This window comes from Ambystoma mexicanum, chromosome 14 (genome assembly GCF_040938575.1).
Source record: "Ambystoma mexicanum isolate Mex_15411 chromosome 14, UKY_AmexF1_1, whole genome shotgun sequence".
NCBI classification, from domain to species: domain Eukaryota; kingdom Metazoa; phylum Chordata; class Amphibia; order Caudata; family Ambystomatidae; genus Ambystoma; species Ambystoma mexicanum.
This window is the reverse complement of record NC_090940.1, coordinates 320,469,506-320,489,310: the sequence shown is the minus strand read 5'-3', so window position 1 is coordinate 320,489,310 and position 19,805 is coordinate 320,469,506. Positions and strand designations below refer to the sequence as shown.

At 47.2% G+C, this 19,805-nt stretch overlaps 1 protein-coding gene across 1 annotated transcript in view; it reads right to left on the bottom strand.

Moving 5' to 3' along the window:
• The window catches only part of NRDE2 (NRDE-2, necessary for RNA interference, domain containing), a 746,570-nt gene that overhangs the window by 334,908 nt on the left and 391,857 nt on the right, over positions 1–19,805 (bottom strand). Inside the window, exon 6 of the mRNA XM_069637454.1 lies at positions 8,894–9,299. Coding sequence (XP_069493555.1) covers positions 8,894–9,299 — 406 coding nt within the window. The remainder of the gene's footprint in view (positions 1–8,893; positions 9,300–19,805) is intronic.

Genomic DNA, 19,805 nt, shown 5'->3' with positions numbered 1-19,805 from the left:
TGCACTCAGTCTGGGAGGCGTTCAAGCTGTGGCTGAGAGGCCAGATGATGGGAGTGTCCTACGGTATCCTGAGGGGATATAAGAAAGGACCTCACCCAGGCTGAGAATGATCTGGGCCGGCTTGAGGTCTGGCAGCCCGCCAATGCTGGAAGAGAACACCTCCTCAAAATTCAAGCTAAACTGGATTTATATAATGCACTAGCCGACCGAGAATTGTATTTCCTTTCACAACCTAGTCGGGCACGATGTTACGGCGAAGGGAACAAATCTATTAAGTCTATGGCGATGCTAATTAAAGCTGAGATGGGTGTCAGGCAAATCACCAGTGTCATTGACCCGACTGGGTCTCTGCGGACTGCCCCTGAAGCAATTAACGACGTGTTTAAACAGTACTACACTTCATTATATACCATCCCTCTGCCTGGTCTGGATGAAGACGATAGACTAAAGCTGAATCTTCCATTGACAGCTGAAGAGATTGAACAGGCCATCACCGATTTACGTGCTGGGAAAGCGCCGGGGTCAGACGGGATCCCGGTCGATTTTTATAAAGCATTCAAGGTTGAAATGGCCCCTAGGTTGCTTGCGATCTGGGAGGATTCTTTGGAGAGAGGCATGCTTCCTACTACAATGAGGGAAGCAGTGATTTCTGCTTTGCTTAAACCCCATAAGCCCTCCCATGATCCCTCTTCATACCCCCCATTATCCCTTATTAACACAGACACAAAAATGTTTGCCAAAGCTTTAGCCAACCGCCTGAATCCATACATGAATAAATTAATTCACACCGACCAATCGGGTTTTATTCCCACACGATCAACTGCTCTTAATCTACAGAGGTTTTTTGCTATCACATCACAGTTGGATCCGAAGGCCAAAGCCGCTGCCATCACCCTTGACGCCGAAAAGGCATTTGATTTGGTCTCCTGGAATTATATGTTTTTGATCCTTGCCAAGTTGGGATTTGGCCCAACATTTCTGGGGTATGTACGAGTTCTCTATAGGCAGCCAACAGCGAGGGTGAGAACTAACAATACTGTATCATCCCCCTTCGCACTGGAAAGAGGCACTCGCCAAGGCTGCCCTCTCTCACCGTTTATTTTTGCACTCACTTTTTTGCCTATTGAAGGTATGGCGGCCAAGATTAGACACGAACATACATGGAGGGGCATCCGTATTAGAGGTTCCCCACAACTCCTTTCCTTATACGCTGATGACACTATGATCTATGTGCGGCACCCTGAGACACACCTTCCCCCTATTATGGAAGAGATTTCCACTTTTTCCAGGTACTCGGGCTATAAGATAAATCAAGCTAAGTCTGAGGTTATTCCACTGACCCCAGCCACTGAACAAACTCCTGCATTGACGGGGTTTCGGTGGTCTCCCACCACTGCTCGCTATTTAGGGATAATAATGGCCACAGATAGGCAAACACTGCTTACAAATAACCACGAAGTGTATCTGCACAATTTGGAACATAAGTTAAAGATTTGGGGGGCGTTGCCAATACCTTTTTATGGTCGTATTGCCCTACTTAAAATGGTTGTGGTACCTAAACTTCTATACCTGTTTTGTGGTGTTCCCGTTTGGCCTGGAAGGGAATTTTTTCAGAAATTGCAGAAACTCTCCACTGCGTTTGTATGAGGGGTTAGGGAGGTTAGGCTCAGTTGGCCGAAGATGTGTGAAAGGTATGAAACGGGAGGTCTAGCGGCCCCTGACTATTTGCTTTATTATCACGCGGCTCAGGCTCACTTTGCGCGATACTGGGCTACTACAGCTGAGCCACATGCCCATGTGCGCGCCGAAAAATTTGCAGCGGCCCCTTCCAACATACAGGCGATGCCGTTCTCTACAGTTAAAGGGAATATTACAGATATAGATCCGGTGGCCTCAACTGTCTGTGCCTGGTCGTCCCTATTTACCACAGTAGGATGTGAGATCCCTTATTAGCCGTTTCTCTCCTTGTGGCATTACCCTGGGTTAGAGCCCACATTTGACACTGCACTTCAGAAAAGATGGGACCCTGATAAAGAGATGAGGCTGGGTGACCTTTACCCTGGGGGGAAGTTTGCTACATTACAACTAGTGCATGATAGACTGGGTGCCGGCTTTATTATTACTTTACAATACTACCGGTTAAAGGCAGCGTGTAAGAAAAAGTGGCCCACTTTTCCAGATGCTCCAGAACCCCACCAATTTGTTACGGCTACAATGTCACAAGATGGGTTTACAGGTACTGTATCTAGCCTCTACAGGACAGCACAGGTATATACTACCTCTAAAAATCATATGAAACTAAAATGGGAACGGGACCTGGGTATCACTATAGAAGATGATAAATGGTACACTAAATCCATTTCTCTCAATTCCAATTTCCGGTTAATACAATTTAAGATCCTTAACCACCTACATGTTACTCCGAATAAAGCCTCCAAATTTAACCCAGCCCTACAGGCAACCTGTCCCAAATGTAACTCCAATAAGGCAAATTCAATCCACATGTACTGGTACTGTCCCCCGGTTAAAGCATTTTGGGAAGAAGTTGCTGTGTCTGTTAGTGAAATTGTTGGACTTTCTATACCAGCACTACCGCTAAAATAACTGCTGGGTGATATTGGCAAGACATCCATAAAGATTCGCCGCTTTGTGGCTGTGGCGGCTGCGGTGGCCAAAAGGAATATCCTTCGGGCCTGGAAAGCTAGAAATGCCCCAACTCATATGGCCTGGCTCAGGGACTTAGTGTATGTTCAAGAGATGGAGGAGCAATATGTCCGCTCCATGCCTGCGATTAGTAGACCTAAAGACATTTGGGCCCAGTTACGGAACTACCTTTCGGACACTTGCAATAATGTTGATGTGACCAACTCTGTTGATATTAATGGGTCTGCTCAACGAGCATGTTTATAAATTTCGTATTGTAAGCATTGTGTCCCATACATCTGGTCGCTGCAGAAGGCAATGATAAGGACTTATTTACACGCCTCTTTGCACACCTATTGTCTATCATATCCACTGTGCTCGTTATTTAACTTGTTATGGGGGGAGGGGGGATAGGTTTATGGGGAATCGTTAGTTTTCTCTTTCTCACGAATTGTTAGGTTCTTAATTTCTCTTATGCATGGAAGGTGCTGAAGGGCTGTCGGGGGGTCGTTAAGAGGGAATGCCTTAACGAGTTATATTCCATTTAAGTCTGATCCGCATTACTATATTACGATGGTTTGTTGAACGACCTTTGATCATTCCTGCTTTTTCTTATGGCACTTGATGTCCAGTTGGTTTAAAATTTCAATAAAAAGATGTGGAAAAAAAAAGGATAGAGGAAGTGTGGAGAACCGCCTCCAGGGATCTCACCCTGACAAGCCAGTCGTCCAGGTACGGGTAGACATGGTGACCTTGGGCCCTGAGAAAGGCTGCCACTGCATTCATAAGTCTGGTAAAGACCTTGGGGGCTGACTTGAGGCCGAAGGGTAGAACCTTGTATTGGAAGTGGAAGCCCATGATCCTGAACCATAGAAAGGACCGATGAGGCTGCCAAATTGGGGCGTGTAGACGCGTCCTTCAGATCTAGGGAGCACATTCAGTATATCCCCTGCAGAGTGTCTCTGATTGTTCAGGGTGGAAAGGTCCAACACAACACTCAGGCCAGCCTGGTTCTTCTTTTGTATTGTGAAAATCCTGGAGTAGAAGCCCAAGCCTTGCTGGGAGGGTGGGACTTCTTCCACTGCCCAGCTCTCGACGAGCGAACAATGTTCCGCCAACAGAGTTGTTGTCCCAATTTGTGGGAGTGGAGGGGTGGAGAGAGTAGAGGGAGGAATCAGTAGATGGTAACCTGTGGACACTACGGATAGGATACAGGAATCTGCGAACCTTTGACGCCAAGACTGTGCGTGAAGGGCAAGCCTGCCCCCCATCGGAGACACGCGGATCCGAAGGGGCGTGTCATGCCTTCTTTCCCTTTGAGGCTGGGGCAGAGGAGGGGGGCTGAAAGAAGCCCTTGCTCCCACCCTTCTGCTGTTTGCGCCGGTGCTGACTCAGAGAATGGTCAGGCTGTCTCGACCTCTGTTCCTGAAAGCCCCGGAACCCGCCAAAGGCCCGCCCCTTGTCGGAGTGTTGATGCGACTGGGTGTATGCATTGGGCGTGGCCTTAGTGAGGATACTTAAAGACTTTGCAGTTTGGAAACTTTTTTTTAATGAAAGAGGTCCCCACCCTCGAATGGAAGGTCCAATATGTCCGGGTAGAACTTGGTAGCCCGTAGCCAGGCAGTCCTTCCCGTGTCCGTAGTGATGGCATGGCCTGAGGTGTCAATGTGCGCCACGGTGGACTCCATGATGTCCTGAGCCACCATTTTAGCTTCTGCCAGCCCCGCCTTGAAACATGCCTGGCTCTGCACCGGACGTTCTGGAAGGAAGTCAGCTATTTCCTGCAAAAGCCTTTGACTAACGGCTGCCAGCATGGCTTCTGCGTTGGATTGACGAAGGTGCAGTGAGGCGTTGGAATAAACCTTCTTTCCATAAGCCTCTGAGATATCCTTGCCTAGAAGTGCTGAAGACGAGGTGGGCGAGGACAACTGAGGCTTGGAGTAGAGTGACGCCGCAGTGATCACAGAAGAGTGCAGTTGAGGGTGTGCTGACAGCAAGAGTGTATCCCCCTCCAATTGCCTATACTTGGCATTGAGGCGCCGATTGACAGTCTTGTTTAAGCCACCCCTTTTTGGACAAGGTGACAATGTCCTTCGGCATCAGGATCCCCGTTCTAGCCACGGGGCGTAGAGTAAGGACCTCAGCCAGGATCCCCTCCTCCGGTTGTTCGACTTCCAGTTGAGGAAGCCCCAGCCTAACCTGAGAGCCGTTCATGAAAGGCCTTGGCTGAGGATGGCGTGTCAGGGTCCTCCTTGTCAGGGGCAGACAAGGAAAAGGACAAACAGACAAAAACAGCAAAACCCAGGGGAACTGCAGGAGCTTTAACCCATCTAACTGACTTCAAGCGTTTAAGTCCATGTTGAAGGGCATACAGCCTTATAGGAGACTGCTTTGCCCTTTAATGTAGGAAGAAAGCACACCAGAACTACATTGCCCAGCATGCTTTGGGCATTCAGGAACCAATGAGAGGCTGAACTGGGTGGGGCACGCCAACACGCATGTGCAAGCCCCAAGGCACGGGGCTTGTGCTTGAGACTCTGATCGAGGAAGACGCACGCAGAGCAGCTCGAGCAAAAATCACACGCGAGGGACCAAGCCCCAACAGAGCAGCAGCCCGGCCCCTTGGATTACTCAGATAAGTGCCGCAGCGTTCTGGGCTGCAGCGGGGATCCCGGGAGAAAGCGCAGGAGGCCGTCTTTAGCCCTCTCCGAGCCCCTGCGCCTATATGCAAGCTAAGTGATCGTGGCTAAGACACTGCGCTTGATATTTAACCCTTGCCTATTTGCCGGCATATTTACCAGGAACGAGCTCAACATTTCGGCAACAGCTGATTGCACTTCATGTTGTCTCGGAGTACTCAGGTTTTTCCCGTCTCGTGGAACTAAAGCCAACCCGGCGCATGAGACGGAAAAAACACATTTGCAGCAACGCACGTGTTTGTAACATATTAATATTTGCATGGTCAGAAAGACCCGTGCGGCATGTTATTATAACCTGGCGCAACAACCCATGTACATCGGCGCACATTGTAGAACAAGAACAAGTCCTGAACCTGCTCCATAACCAACGGATGCAGCACAGAACTTGACGTAACTTGCAGAAAACAAGGGACCATATCTCAGGACAGGACTCAACTTCTAAAAAGCTAGGTGTGCATGCTCGCTTATGTAACCATACTAGTGGTATTGACTGGTCCTTGTGTATCCAAAAACTGTTATTGTGACTATGGTATGCATGTTTTGGGGGTTGTAATCTGCATATGTAAAAAGGCTGAACGCCGCCCGGCAGAAGCTGGACCAGAAGTACGCAAGAATCTAACCCTTTCCTAAATTCCCTAATCCTAACCATAATCTCTACCTAAACCTCTACCCGGTTTCCCTAAATCCTGCATACCCATTCAACAATCGCGACCCTAACCCTCCTTCACTGCTTTGGTCAAGGAGGCCTGTGTTTGCCAGTGGCTGCTGTAGAGGCTGGTGTGGAACCGCCTGAACTGTGGGAGGCAGGGAAGCCAGAATCGTAGGACCCGGTGTGGGCAGCAGGGGTTGCGTGGGGGCCTGAGGCGCTGGAGCCATGGTAAGAATTACTATAGGAGCCGGCGGTGGGACCGGCGGGAGCATGTCCCTGATCACATCCCGAAGGATGGATCCCATCTGAGGAGACCTCATGAGCTTGAGGAACTTTTTAAAAACCTGTCCTCACAGTCTGGTGGGGTGGTAGGTGGTATTGACAGAGTAGCGGGCGGCTGCTGGGGCCTTTGCGTACTCTGCCTTCCTGGTTGTAAGCTAAATCTGCCCTGCAACGCTGATGGATAAGCTGTAGGCCATGTACCTGGTTGTGACCAGTCCCACCTTGAAACTTGTTATTTCCCACCTGCTCTGCACCAGGGGGCGGTATCAGACGAGCAGCCATTTTGTCGCGCTGCATGCCAAAGTCGTGGTGCTTGTCTCGCTGGCCCGGCCTCCTCCAGGACTCTTGGGGGTGGGGCATGAGACCTACCCTGCCCCGCAGGACAGGGCCTAGTAGGCATGTTGCCCTCGGCTGAATCGCTGGTAGTGCTTCATACAGGCACCCCCTCAGACATCTGTCTGGTGCTAGGGCACAGCCCCTCGGGTGGTCACCCGGTAAAAGAACCTTGCGGTCCCTCAGCACTGTCCCCGGAAGGATCTAATGACCCCCTCTGCCTGGCAGCCGGTAGCTGAAGTAGCCTTGGTACCTCTGCTGGTGCGAGAGCCTGACTGGTTCCTCCCGCTCAGGCGTTTCCTGGGTTGTGATGGAAAAAAGCGGCCCTACCTTGGGCCTTGACTTGTGTGTGATGAAGTAGTTCAAGTCCTCTGGAGGCGACTTCTTGAAGAGCTCCCTCCACCGAGCTAAACTGTTATTCAGAGCGTGTGGTGTAAGCGCGTCACACGCGCTATAACCCTCCCATCCGTGATCGGGGCCAAGGCAGCGGAGGCAAAATGTGGGGGATTCGGACGTAGAGAAGAGCCTTTCGCAGGCTGGACATCTGCTGAATCCCGCTGAGGTCGATATTCGTCGAGGAGGAGCGTGGCAGCAGAGCACCGAGTACCTGAATTAAGACCAAAGGACAGAAGACAGAAGAAAGTATCCAGGGAAGAGCGTGTGGTATTACAAGGCCGAAGCCAAATGCAGGAGCGCTGGTGAAAGCGGTTTGTTCCAGTCGACCCGGAAAAGGGGACTGCAGCTGGTGGGCAGAGTCAGGGGAGTGCATGCTCCCAGGGCCACGTCCCTGCGCGCCTCTAAATTTAAAGGGGAAGAAGGTTTTTTCTGGTGAAAAAGGTTCTGTCTCCCGTCCCTAGCGAAGGACGCCCATACATTAGGGAGGAAAGGGGACGGGACGTAGGAGTAAAAATTGTATCAACATCCGTGATCATGCGCCTTGGAATGCATACGGCTGCCAGCAAAAGTACTCATCCCTAACAGTATATCACATTTTGTGTCGAAAACATACCCATTTGACAATGGTTTTAAGGTCCACTATTTTACGCAAAGGTTTACAGCTTTTGTGTAACGTTGAAAAGCTTTGTGGCAGTCTGGGAAGGATAGTTCAATCAAGAGTAGTTTTAATTTTTTTTAAAACATTCAAAAAATATGGTTTCATTAATACAATGTAATTTAAGCTAGGACTGTCTCAGGATAGTGAATTCTTCACTGGACTGGCGTAATTTTTGACTTGTCATGTGGGCTAGAGCAGAAAAGAGATTCACTTTGACAACTAAACTAAACATGTAATAGATTTCTTCTATCAGTCCATGCCTAAGAATCTAATAAGGGCAAGACTAAAACAAAACAATGTCTCAATGACTCCCAATGAGGAAAAAGGCGCAGTTGTTTTATACTAGATACGGTCAATCTAGGTAAATAAGCAAAAAGAGTCACAGACCTGTTGAAGAGGGAGCAGGATGGATATGACAGTGAAAACAGAACATGTACCTTTCTGTATGCATCCTCAGTGGCACCATGTGGGAAAACAGTTCCTTGGAAAAGACCCAGCATTTGAAACAAATAGCTATTTTCTTCAGAGCCATCTCTAAATGTGGCCCTCCCTACGTGGTTGCTGAAGTATTTCTTTAATTGAAGGAAAACCTCATCTTCTCTCAAACAAGAATGTCAACTATATACAGTTACAGTCACATACAGGGTCAGAGCCTTTGGCATAGAGGTATTGTTCCACTGGAACCTCCAAAAATCTTACAAATATCCTACACTCCCTATTTCTGTTTGCCAGATCTTTACTTGACAGATTATCTTTCTGTCCCCTTTCCATATACGATGCTGCCTCCATTACCAGTACACTCCTCATGCCATCCTCTTTAAAACTGCTCGTGCATTTAGCTGTGTTTTCAGCACTCAAATGCAAGGTCTCAAGCACAGTCCGCATGTGTGATCCAAAATCCGGACAAATCTGAGATGGGAGGTTGGTGTGTTGGTGGTGAGGGGGTATTTGGTATTCACAGTAAACGTGCATAAAGTCCCCACAAGCTTAAACAGTTGACAGAATTCACAACGAGAGAGCCAGAAACAAGGGAGAAAAACAATGACAAAGCTGGAGACCAAGAGGGGGCTGCAATATTGAGTATGATCAGGGCTGGGAACAACGGCGTTGATCTAGTCTATTTCTGGTAATGTAGGATTCCGTACCTTTAGATCTTGGGTCGAAATAAACAGCTTATAACTTTCTAGCATTACATAGCAGACGGCCGTAGGGTAAACATATATTTTCCCTTACCAAACATGGCTTCCTCTGTGCCCGGCAGTACAGGATGCGACACCATGCTGCCATCCAGCACAGCTGACAATGTGCTCAAGCATTTCCCATATATACTGCTCACTTTGGAAACCGAGAATGTGCTGAACTGGCTCTGAGAGAACAAGAGATATTTCTGCCAGAGCTGCGGGTCATTGGGGTGAAGGAAGACCAGTTTGTGCCACTCCTTCAGCAGGGCGGCCGGCTCCCAGAACTCCTCGCACAGCTTCAGGCGGGCCAATTTCAGATCAACATTCTTTTGGTTGCTCTCAATGGCTCGCTCCAGGATGGAGAGCTTCTTCTCCAGGATGACTTTGAGGGAAATCTTCCTGGTTTCCAGCTCGCCTTCGTCGATGGTGTACATGCTGGAAACTCTCATCAGTTCATCCTAAAGTGAGAAAGATTGAAAAAAAGTAGCAGAGTATGTTAGGAAAAGCTCAAGTGAATGGAGACCAAAAATCTAAATACACATAGGTTGGAGGGAAGGAGGTGATAAACAGCACAAGAAATGGGAAACACATGCAGACATCAGATATGAGGGCTAAACAAGTGGGGTCTGGCCTTCACATACAGTTTTAATGGCACACTTCTAACTCTAGTGCGACTTCATAAAAGCGAGGGAGAGGCATTCATCAAATTAGCCTCAAAAGAAAAATTATGTGGAACCCTAGTAATCCATGGCGAGCCATATTAGCATAGAGAGCACCAACAAAGGGATACATCTATAACCGGCCACTGCTTGACTTAGTAGCTGTTATTTATTAAAGAAATGTTGTGTTTTTTTTAAAGTAAAACAAAATTCATACGAGAAACAAAGTTCATAGAATCATGAATAGAGCAGAGAGAATAACAAATTGAATGCACAAGTCACAAGTGTATAATACATTCGTGAGCAAAATCTAAACCAATACAGATACAACAAATATAAAGCAACAGTTGTGCTCTAAAAACATGATCATCAAGAGAAACTTCTTTGTACCCAGTATCATGCAGAATTCATGGTGAAAATAAATCAACAACCCACAGGACTCCAGCCTGATAATATCAGGTGAGGGGAGTGTACAATCCTATCACATAAAAGTTTGCTTTTTAGGGCTCAAAAGCCAGTTCAAAAGTAATTATGTCCTGGCTAAATAGAGGACCAATGTATGGTTGCTGTGGTGTGTAGAGACCAATCCCAGGTCAACGTCGGACAATGATTTCCTGATGCTTTAGAACAGACTGCAAGATGAATGCTGGTCTAAAGATGTTTCGGCGGGCAGTGGAGGCTACCTTCATCTGGACCTAAGGATGTCTCTCTACAAGAGAAAGAGCCCGCAATATTAAAAACATGGGGTCGTCTCAAAGAAGAAGACAAATCCCAGGGCTGGCAGGGAATGGGGAAGGGTTCATGAACAAAGTGGTAAAAAAAAATGTGAAGGCGTATTGATGCATAGGCGAGCACCACCCACCTGAAGAAAGGAACTTCTGAGAAGTCTGGTGCTTAGACAAGCAATTGCTAGCAACCGGGGCATGCAGATGGCCCTGAGGCGGGACCCAAAGTTGAGTGCGGTGGGCCCTGGGGGGTAGGCGGGCTCCAATCAAGCGGGCACGTCCCAGCTAGATGGTGACCGGGAACATCTGCAGGACAAAGGAAAAAATGCAGAATAACCAAGTTACTGCATTGTTGGTGATAAGTGGCATCTAACCTAAATAAAATGGCGTTACACAGAAAAGAAGTGCAGGGTTAAGGGTTCAGAAAGTAACAGATGGACCCTGAGGGGAACTATATGGCAGGCACTTACTTGTGTCATGAAGTTACTGCGGATTGATTGGCTTGACCGGGCTCTCTGGCCCTAGAACACTCAAAGTTGCTCGTGTGGCGCCAGAAGTGAGTGGGGAGAGGAAAGTGACAGGAGTGGGAACCAGATAGCGTCAAGGGTGGACTCGGGTCCAGTGGTGAGAGATGGGTGGAAGGAACAATAGAGTCAGAGAGAGCAGGCACTTGACACAGTAGTTGGAGGAGCCCAGGTGCAGGATGACACTAAAGGTGGACTCGGGACCAGTGATGAGAGATAGCCAGTAGGAACCAATAGAGTCACAGGGAGCAGGCACGCAAGGCTGTGGTTGGAGGAGTCCAGGTGCCTGAAGCAGGGAAGTGGGTGGCAAGTTTTGGAGTGCTGCAAGATGGTCACGGGTCCAGTGAAGAGAGATGACCGGCAGGCACCAATAGAGTCTGTGGGAGTAGGCACTCAAAGCTGTAGTTGGAGGAGACAGGTGCCTGGGAGTGAGCAAGCACTCAAAACTATAGTTGGGAGTAGACGCTCAAAGATGTAGTTGGAGGAGAGAGGAGCCTGGGAGTGAGCAGGCAAGTTCAGGGTGGCAGAGTCACTGTAGTAAGCACTCAAAGCAGTAGTTGGAGGGAACAAGTGCCTGGGAGTGAGCAGGCAAGTTCAGGCTGGTAGGGTCGCTGTAGGAGGTACCAGGGTAGAATGCAGGTACTCCAGAGAATCACAACCCCCAACCCCACAGGGACTGTAAGTACCTCAGCTGAGAAGGCAGTCCAAGGCAGGAAGAGAGGCGAGAGTAGAGCCAAGTCCAGCCCGCATCTGGCGCCAAGTAAACAGAGGGCCTTAGGAACAGGATTGGAGCGGAGAAGATGCAGTGTGGGTCCGTTCGTGACCGAGGAGGAGTGAGGCAAGTGCAGAGGCGGGGTGACCAGGTGCCGAAGTGGGAGCACGGAGGGCCGTTCCGTCACCCTCGGGACACAGGAGGGTAGAAGCCAAATGGAGGCACAGTGGGCTGCTGCAGGGGAGTGAAGATGTTGGCACCCTGCACCGCAGCTGATACCTCCACAAGAACAGAGCTGGAGCCGAGAATGAGGCAGGGGGGTCCTCTTTTGTGCAAAGAGGAGTGGAGGAGGCAGGTAAAACAAGAATGGTAGGGCTCCGGGCTGCCGCGATCACACCAGGAGTCAGGGAGCCGGTGCAGAGGCAGAGTGCCCAGATGCCAGAGCCAGAGCATGCAGGACCGTCTCGTCGTCCTCAGCACCCAGGAGGGTTAAAGTCTAGTGGAGGCTCCAATGGCTGCTGCAGTGGGCAAAGATGTCATCACCGCACACAGCAGCTGGCACCCCAGGACGCAGAAAGCCGAACTCCGGGGGGAGCGCCACGAGCAGCCCTGGTCTAAAAGGATGACTTTAGAGATCATCCTGGAGTCATCCGATGATCATCGAACTACATTAGAAGTCATTCCCACATCATTAGAAGTCATCAGGCTGTTAAAGTCATCAGCTAATGTCTCAGAATGGTGGGTGATGATTTGGGGATGAGCTTAGGATGACTTGCTGATGATGCCCACATCATCCCTATTTTAGGAAACTCTTTGTTCCTGATGACTTTAGGATGACTTGCCGATTACTTCGAGAGCATCACCATGATGATTTGGGGATGATTCTGGAATGACCTGCCGATTACTTCAGGAGCATCAATAGGTTGCCCCAGATGATTCTGGGATAACCTGCTGATTACTTGAAGGGCAAAAACATGTTTGTCCCTGATGATATGGGGATGATTCTGGGATGACCTACTGATTACTTCAAGAGTCATTCAGCTTTTGCTTAGTTGCACTTGTGCTGAATGATTTTCAAATGCTTTGCTAAGCACACCTTTTTGACTATGCTGGCGAAAATGGAAGCCACAGGCCTAAACATAGCATGCACCCCCTGTGTGAGAATCCTTTGCCATCCCAGTCAAAAGCTGGCACCCAGCACCCTCAAAAGCCCCAATGTGTCATGGGTAAAGCCGGAGACCATGTTGAGCAAAAATGGAAGCCATAGGCCTAAACATAGCAGGCACCCCCTGTGTGAGAATCCTTTGCCATCCCAGTCAAAAGCTGGCACCTCGCACCCTCAAAATCCCCAATGTGGTAAGGGTAAAGCTTGAGACTATGGTCGGCAAAAATGGAAGCCACAGGCCTTAACATAGCATGCATCCCCACAGTGAGAATCCTTTGCCATCACAGTCAAAAGCAGGCACCCAGGCACCGAGCACCCTCAAAATCCCCAATGTAGCAAGGGTAAAGCTTGAGACTATGTTGGGCGAAAATGGAAGCCACAGGCCTTAACATAGCATGCACCTCCTGGGTGAGAATCCTTTGCCATCACAGTCAAAAGCAAGCAGCCGGCACCCTCAAAATCCCCAATGTAGCAAGGGTAAAGCTGGAGACCATGTTGGGCAAAAATGGAAGCCACAGGCCTAAACATAGCATGCCCCCCTGGGTGAGAATCCTTTGCCATCCCAGTCAAAAGCAGGCACCAAGCTATTCTATGTTCGTTGTGGAACAAACTCAAACTTCACCATACCAGAATAACGCATTTATTTAAGAATACTTTCCTCCCATTGTATTACAACTGGCATATGCAGCATTGCCCTTACCTGATAGCAAATTGTCCACCATCGGGACTGAAAAAGCCCACGCATGAACCTAGAATGTCCCTTTGTGTGGTTCCCTTCACTGGAAAGGGAGATTTCAGGACCCTAGGTGAGACAAGGAAACATTTGGAGCAATATCATGACTGAGGCCTTTTTAGAATTGCCTTCCCTGCAAAACAAATTACTCAAATGTTGTCGGACTAGGGACAGCAAGATCAACATGATATTCCCATGATAAGACGCTTTAGGGAAGTGGTGAAATCACTGTAGTCCAGTCTTGCAATTGAAGTATTTAACCACATATCTTCCCAGCTACAGTTTGAGGACATGTTTGGGTTTTGATGGAGATGGCTTAAAAAGTAATCAAATCACATAATAAACCAAGCTGATAAACATAACCTTTGTGATAATAGGGTCACCTACTTTTAGTCATTGTTTGATAGAGGCGTGCAGCTGGTTAATAAAGAGGATTTCATTTAACTGTGCTGTTCATAGCGGCCTCCCCTTGCAACCTGTTTTGTGCTTCGTGCCCTCTGTTGTTCTCATACCATGTACTGTACCGTGAAATGTAACCTGTGCTGGGTCTACAGACTCTCTGTAACGTTGGTTGCAGTTATTTAGCATTTTAATCTGGTTAAACATTTTGCAGAGTTTAGGTTTTGATTTATTTTGCATTTTATTGGTGAAAATTACAAGTCCAACTGCACTTAACTAATTTCTCCAGTAAATAATGCCTAGTTGCTAAGATTCAGGGTATATCAATTTGCAGCAATGGGTAGAAGAAATGGCTAACAGCTCAGCAATCCCATCTCCCATTGCGCCACCTGACTCGCTGGACGGTGGCCGCCTGTCTGCCACCAGGTACAGCTGTATACCTCCTCTGTGCCCCTCTGTATAACACCCTGGCTGTATATCTGTTCTGTTGTTACCTCTAAAATGTGCACTGTTATGCATCTGTATTGTTGTATACCTCTGTAAAGTGCTTTGCTGTTTCTCGAAGCTCGGTCAGCGTTTAATAAATTCAATAATAATCAAACAGAATGTAGTCAGACTGCACTCTGTTCAAATGAAATTGGTATCCATTAAATTTGAAAGAATGTTTTGATTTAAAAAAAAATAGAAGACTATACAAATCTCATAATACAGTTACAGTTCATTTTCCTTTCATAAAACATATTTGGCTGAAGTTAATAAGTTCCAGGAGTTGAGAGGCCCATTGCAGTAAAAGAGATACAGGTACAAATCACATGATAAATCATGTTGACCAACATATCCTTGTAGAAATATGTGTAACACAAAAAAGAAAAAGTGCAATTTGAGTTGCCCCACCCCATCCTCCTCCCCATTGCTTGCTTTTAAAGTGGTGGATTGCTTTTGGATTGTTTTCAACTTGTTTCTCAATAAAAACCAATCCAGCAACACTACACATTTTTACTGCATTTATTTTGGATTATTTTACAAGCAAGTATACATTGTAAGATTTATTTTTGATTTTTTCCAACTTGTATCTCTGTAAAAACAATCCAGTAACATAGGCACACATTTTTACTGCATTTAAATGTTGGAAAAATAAAACTTCTGGGCATGGCCTCAGTGGTGGCTAGATGCTTGGTGGCCAGAACCTGGGGGAAGGCCAATCCCCCCACCTTTGCAAGATGACTGGAAAGCATGGACCTGTGTGAGCGCAGGGAGACTATGTTTGCCTCATCACTCCTAAGCACAAGTCGCCCATTTGACTACTGGCCACCTTTCAGGCAATACCAATTGGAAAAAGCGCGAAAGGCGCAGACGCCTGACACTTCCCCGGGACACCCACCTGGGTGATACATATTTGGAGGTAAGATTAAAACCTATATGGGAAGGTCACCATAACCGATGGCTCGAATAATCTGTAAACCGGCTGGGATAATGTACATGGAACTTGGGTGATCGTCACTAATGATGGTTGTGAAATGTGAGTTCTTTTGTTGGGGGGCGGTGGAGCTGGTGGGACATTGTTGGGAGAGTTTAGTGCCCACTTGGGCACCTGTTTATTATTGTAAAACAATACAAGAAAGTTTTATTTAAAAAAAAAACAGGCACCAAGCTATTCTTTGTTAGTGGTGGAACAAACTCAAACTTCACCCTGCTGGAAAAACGCCTTCATTTAAGAATATACTTTCCTCCCATTGTATTACAAAAGGCATATGCAGCATTGCCTTACCTGATAGCAAATTGTCCACCATCGGGACTGAAAAACCTCATACATGAACCCAGAATGTCCCCTTGTGTGGTTCCCTGCACTGGAAAGGGAGATATCAGGACCCCAGGGGAGACAAGGAAACATTTGGAGCAATACCATGACTGAGGCCTTTTTAGAAGTGCGTTTCCTGCAAATTAAATCACTCCCAGGGACCTCAAATGTTGTCAGACTAGGGAAAGCAATATCAAAATGATTTTCCCATGATAAGACGCTTTAGGGAAGTGGTGAAATCACTGGAGTCCAGTCTTGCAATTGAAGTACTTAACCACATATCTTACCAGCTACAGTTTGTGGACATGTTTGGGTTTTGATGGATATGACTTAAAACGTATGCAAATCACATGATAAACCAGCTGACAAACATAACCTTTGTGATAATGTCTCCTACTTTTAGTCATTGTTTGACAGAGGCGTGCAGCTGGTTAATAAAGAGGATTTCATTTAACTGTGCTTTTCATAACAAAGTGTGTTTTTAAAGAAAGTGTGTTTCTGAGGAGAGTGGGGTTGCTGGGGGAGCAGCAGATTATAGTAAAATATTTGTATTTTTAAACACACTGTGTTCTATGTATAGTTCTATGTATAGTTATGCTATTCTGTTAAATGTCTTACTTTTGAGACATATGAATATCAAAAAGCAATGTGGGGCTGGTAGATAAAGAGGGGGTAGGGTGGCTGGGTGGGGGTAGAGAAAGTAGAGGTAGTGTGAGTGGGGTAGTGTAGAGAGGGTCAGGATAGAGACAGGGACATAATTTCACCAAAATGCCAGGGGTAACTGAAGGGTCATCACTTTACCTTTCACCACATTTGACCCCACCCCGAAGTGACATCACAGGAAGCGAATGAACACGACCTTTCACCCCTTGACAAAACACGAAGTGGCATCGCATAGCATTGTTCCTAAGTACACTACGAAAAATATGGTTACACTATCACTGTAATGTGATATACATTTCATACAAGAATGGATCAGCATATGCATCATTAATATCAGTGTGTAAAGGCCCATATCACCAAATTACTGAGAATGCAAGCAGATGGCCAAGGCCAAATGATAATGATATGTTGATGTATAGCACTTTCACTTAAGTGCTTTATATACAACAAAACACACCCAACCTGTGATGGTATACATTTATCAACCTCAGAAGTATGACAGGCTGAGTTGGCCTTGCCGGGATTCGAACCTGCAACTTGCAGATCTCACGCACAACGCAGCAGCAAGCGCTCAACCTCTTGAGTTATCTTCCCGGCTATTGCTAGCTTGCCAGCTATAGTAAAATCAGCAATTACATGTCTGAATGTTCTCAAAGTCAGAAAGCAAATTAAACTCAGTAGTGGATACCATTAAACTGGTAACTGAGATTTAACGCTTGGCCATTTCATCGGCAGGTCTGGTGCAAAGTTGGCCACATGTCAATCCTGCGTGTATCTACTTTTCAGGCTTCAGAGGTTGGCAAAATACATACCATTGGGAGGGTTCATAACTGTGTATTAAAGAATTTAGAGTAGCGCAGGGAAAGCAGTGCGTTCACACCTCATCCCATACTCTGTCTGTTAGGAGTGAAGCCTAACAGACAGAGTATGGGATGTTTTAATGTTTTAATTATTAATAACATATGGGTTACATGTACTGTTTTGCATTGTAAATGTATTTTTGTATTTTATTGTTTGGCATGTTAAAGATTTACTTAACCACAACAGTATGAATAAATATAAATAAATAAATAATTGTTGATTGACACTGGATATTGGAGCTGATTGGTCACAATTTGATTGGGCTATGTTTGTGCTATTTTCCTGGGTCCGTTGGGCTACACAAAGGCTTCCGTTTCTGGAAGCCAAGTGCAGCAATGGCGGATAAAGAGAATTTGACCTGCATGATCCGTCCGTGTGGTTTGAGCAAATTAAGCCACAGTAAGGTAAGGAGGCAGTACATTTTTGGGCTTATTTAATTCTAAGGCATTCGGTTGGCATGCTCGGGATCTGCGTGCCTCTCAGGACACATTTATTTGATTTACGAGTGGAGCCGCGAGCTGCCTTTGTTCAAAAGCATCCTGTCCCAATCAGCGCGCCAAAGTCTGTGTCCCCTATCTACCAGAGCTGCTGTTGTGCCAAAGCAGGCCTTGAAGTAGATGCCCTTTTCACCCCAATTCACTTTTGTTTACTCGCCCTCCGCTCCCCATTCAATGTCAGTCGCTATGTGCAAGCACTTCGAGGAAAGTTTATAGGCGCCGCCATTGCTGCCTCCACTTTGCCGCCCTGAAAAATAATTCCCTTCTCCTTCCCCTTGCGACGCACGCAATGAAGCCCTACCTGCTTGGAACCTGGATGTCATGCAGGCAAAGGAGATATGGGACGCTAATGTTTCATAACAAATTCAAATAAGACTCGTGTTCTTCTCGACAGAGTTCGTGTGCATGTGCGGAGTCTTTCTTCTCGCCCGCCCCCCCCCCCTACCGATCAGGCTGTGTAAAAGTTGCCAATGAGAACAAAATACACGGTCCCCAGTTCCCTGATGCCACTGGAATCAACGGAGATTTTCTGCACACCAGAAACTATACGTTTAACTGGAATATAAAGCGGGTATAGCATTAGCGATCATTAGGGTTGTTTACCAGGGCGATTTGGGTTCAAAATTCTATGTTGGCAGGCCAGCTGTCTCTCGCTCGCACACAGACACGCACGCACGCACACACACGGTATTCAGGGCAAACCCACAGTTGTTTCGGGCGCATGTGAAGGATTCGGAAGTAAAGAATTATTATGTACCCGTTAGAAAGTAATTTTGTACATGTTATGGAACAATTTGAACAATACAATTACAGAATCAAATTGGTAAGAAAACAATTCATGCCCATTTCGGTTGTACTTAATGGGCATTTCGAAGAAATGATAAAGATAGCAAGGCAGCTTGAAGGAAAAGTTATATGTATAACGTGTGGTCTCTGTTGCCATGATTGCAGACAAGCCCTGGCAAATTTGATGTATTAATCGGTGCAACCCCAGCGTATCCTGGAATGTGGTTACTATGTCATCACGCGAGACTCCGGGCATCACTCCAGGTGTCACGCCAGAGGATGCTGACACCTCCTGGAGTGGGCACGTATCCCTGCCATGATGACTGCATTACTCGCATCTGTGCAGGTAAATAAAGGACCCCCCCTCCTCTTGGAAGCCTGGCACAGGGTGTAAGGGCAGCAAAATGGGGTGCTGCTTGCGACCACGGACGAAGGGAACAGGCGGGAAATCCGCTGTTATTTCATTTGGTTCGCTCTCTGTTTTTTACTTTTTGCACAACAAAAGGAAGCCCGCCTGGAAGGGGTATGGTTGGTGCGGTAGACTCAGAGTCTCTGGGGGAGGCGCAGGGGGGGCTGTGTTGGAGCTGCAGGTGAACTATTAGTTCCGGCTGTAACATCCTGCTCTGAGAAGGGGAGGGGGGGGGGAGTAAAACCCAATTCAGACGTTCGTCTGTGCCCCTGTTTGCAGCCTTGCCTGACTATAAACTTTGGTGCTCTGCTTTCAATTCTGTGCCTTTGCGTCATTATGCGCGTGCAGCTATGCTCAGACCGCACTCTCTAGGAAGGGGTTCAGCCAAGCCTGAAATTGTGTCTACTTCTTGCAGGTAGCTCGTTGGATGGAGAAGGAGATGCTGCAGCCTCTCCTGTGATCCTCGGCCTGTTGCTGCTGTCGACCCAGGTAAGGGGTGTGCAGTCTTTGAGTCCCTAGGGCGACATGAATGTAACACACATGTTAAATATATTTATTTGGGGATTGTACAGTGCTAATTATCTACTGCACTTCCTTTCATCCAGGCATCCGTGTGCCAGGCACCACTTCTGCAATTTTATGCTTGTGAAAACCTCTGGATCATCTTCGACACCACACCCTCCTTCTCTCCTCACATCTCTGACGTCTCTAAGAAGGCACAATACCAGCTGCACCTCAGGGGTATTCTTCCTTTCCTCTGCTTCACCACAGCTCACTGTTTCCAGAGCTCTCTCTCTAGGCTGGACTCTATTGCAACAGCCTCTTTCTAAATCTACCTGCCTCTACTCTTCGCCCTCTGCAACTCATCCAGAACAGGACTGCAAGACTTGTCCTTGGCCTCAAGCCCAGGGATCGTATCTCTCCAGGACTGAAATCTCTGCAGTGGCTGCGAGGATTAAGTTCAAAACCCTCTGCATTGTCCACAAGGCCTTCTGGGGCCTCAACACCTTCAACTCTCTCTTCCTAAATATCT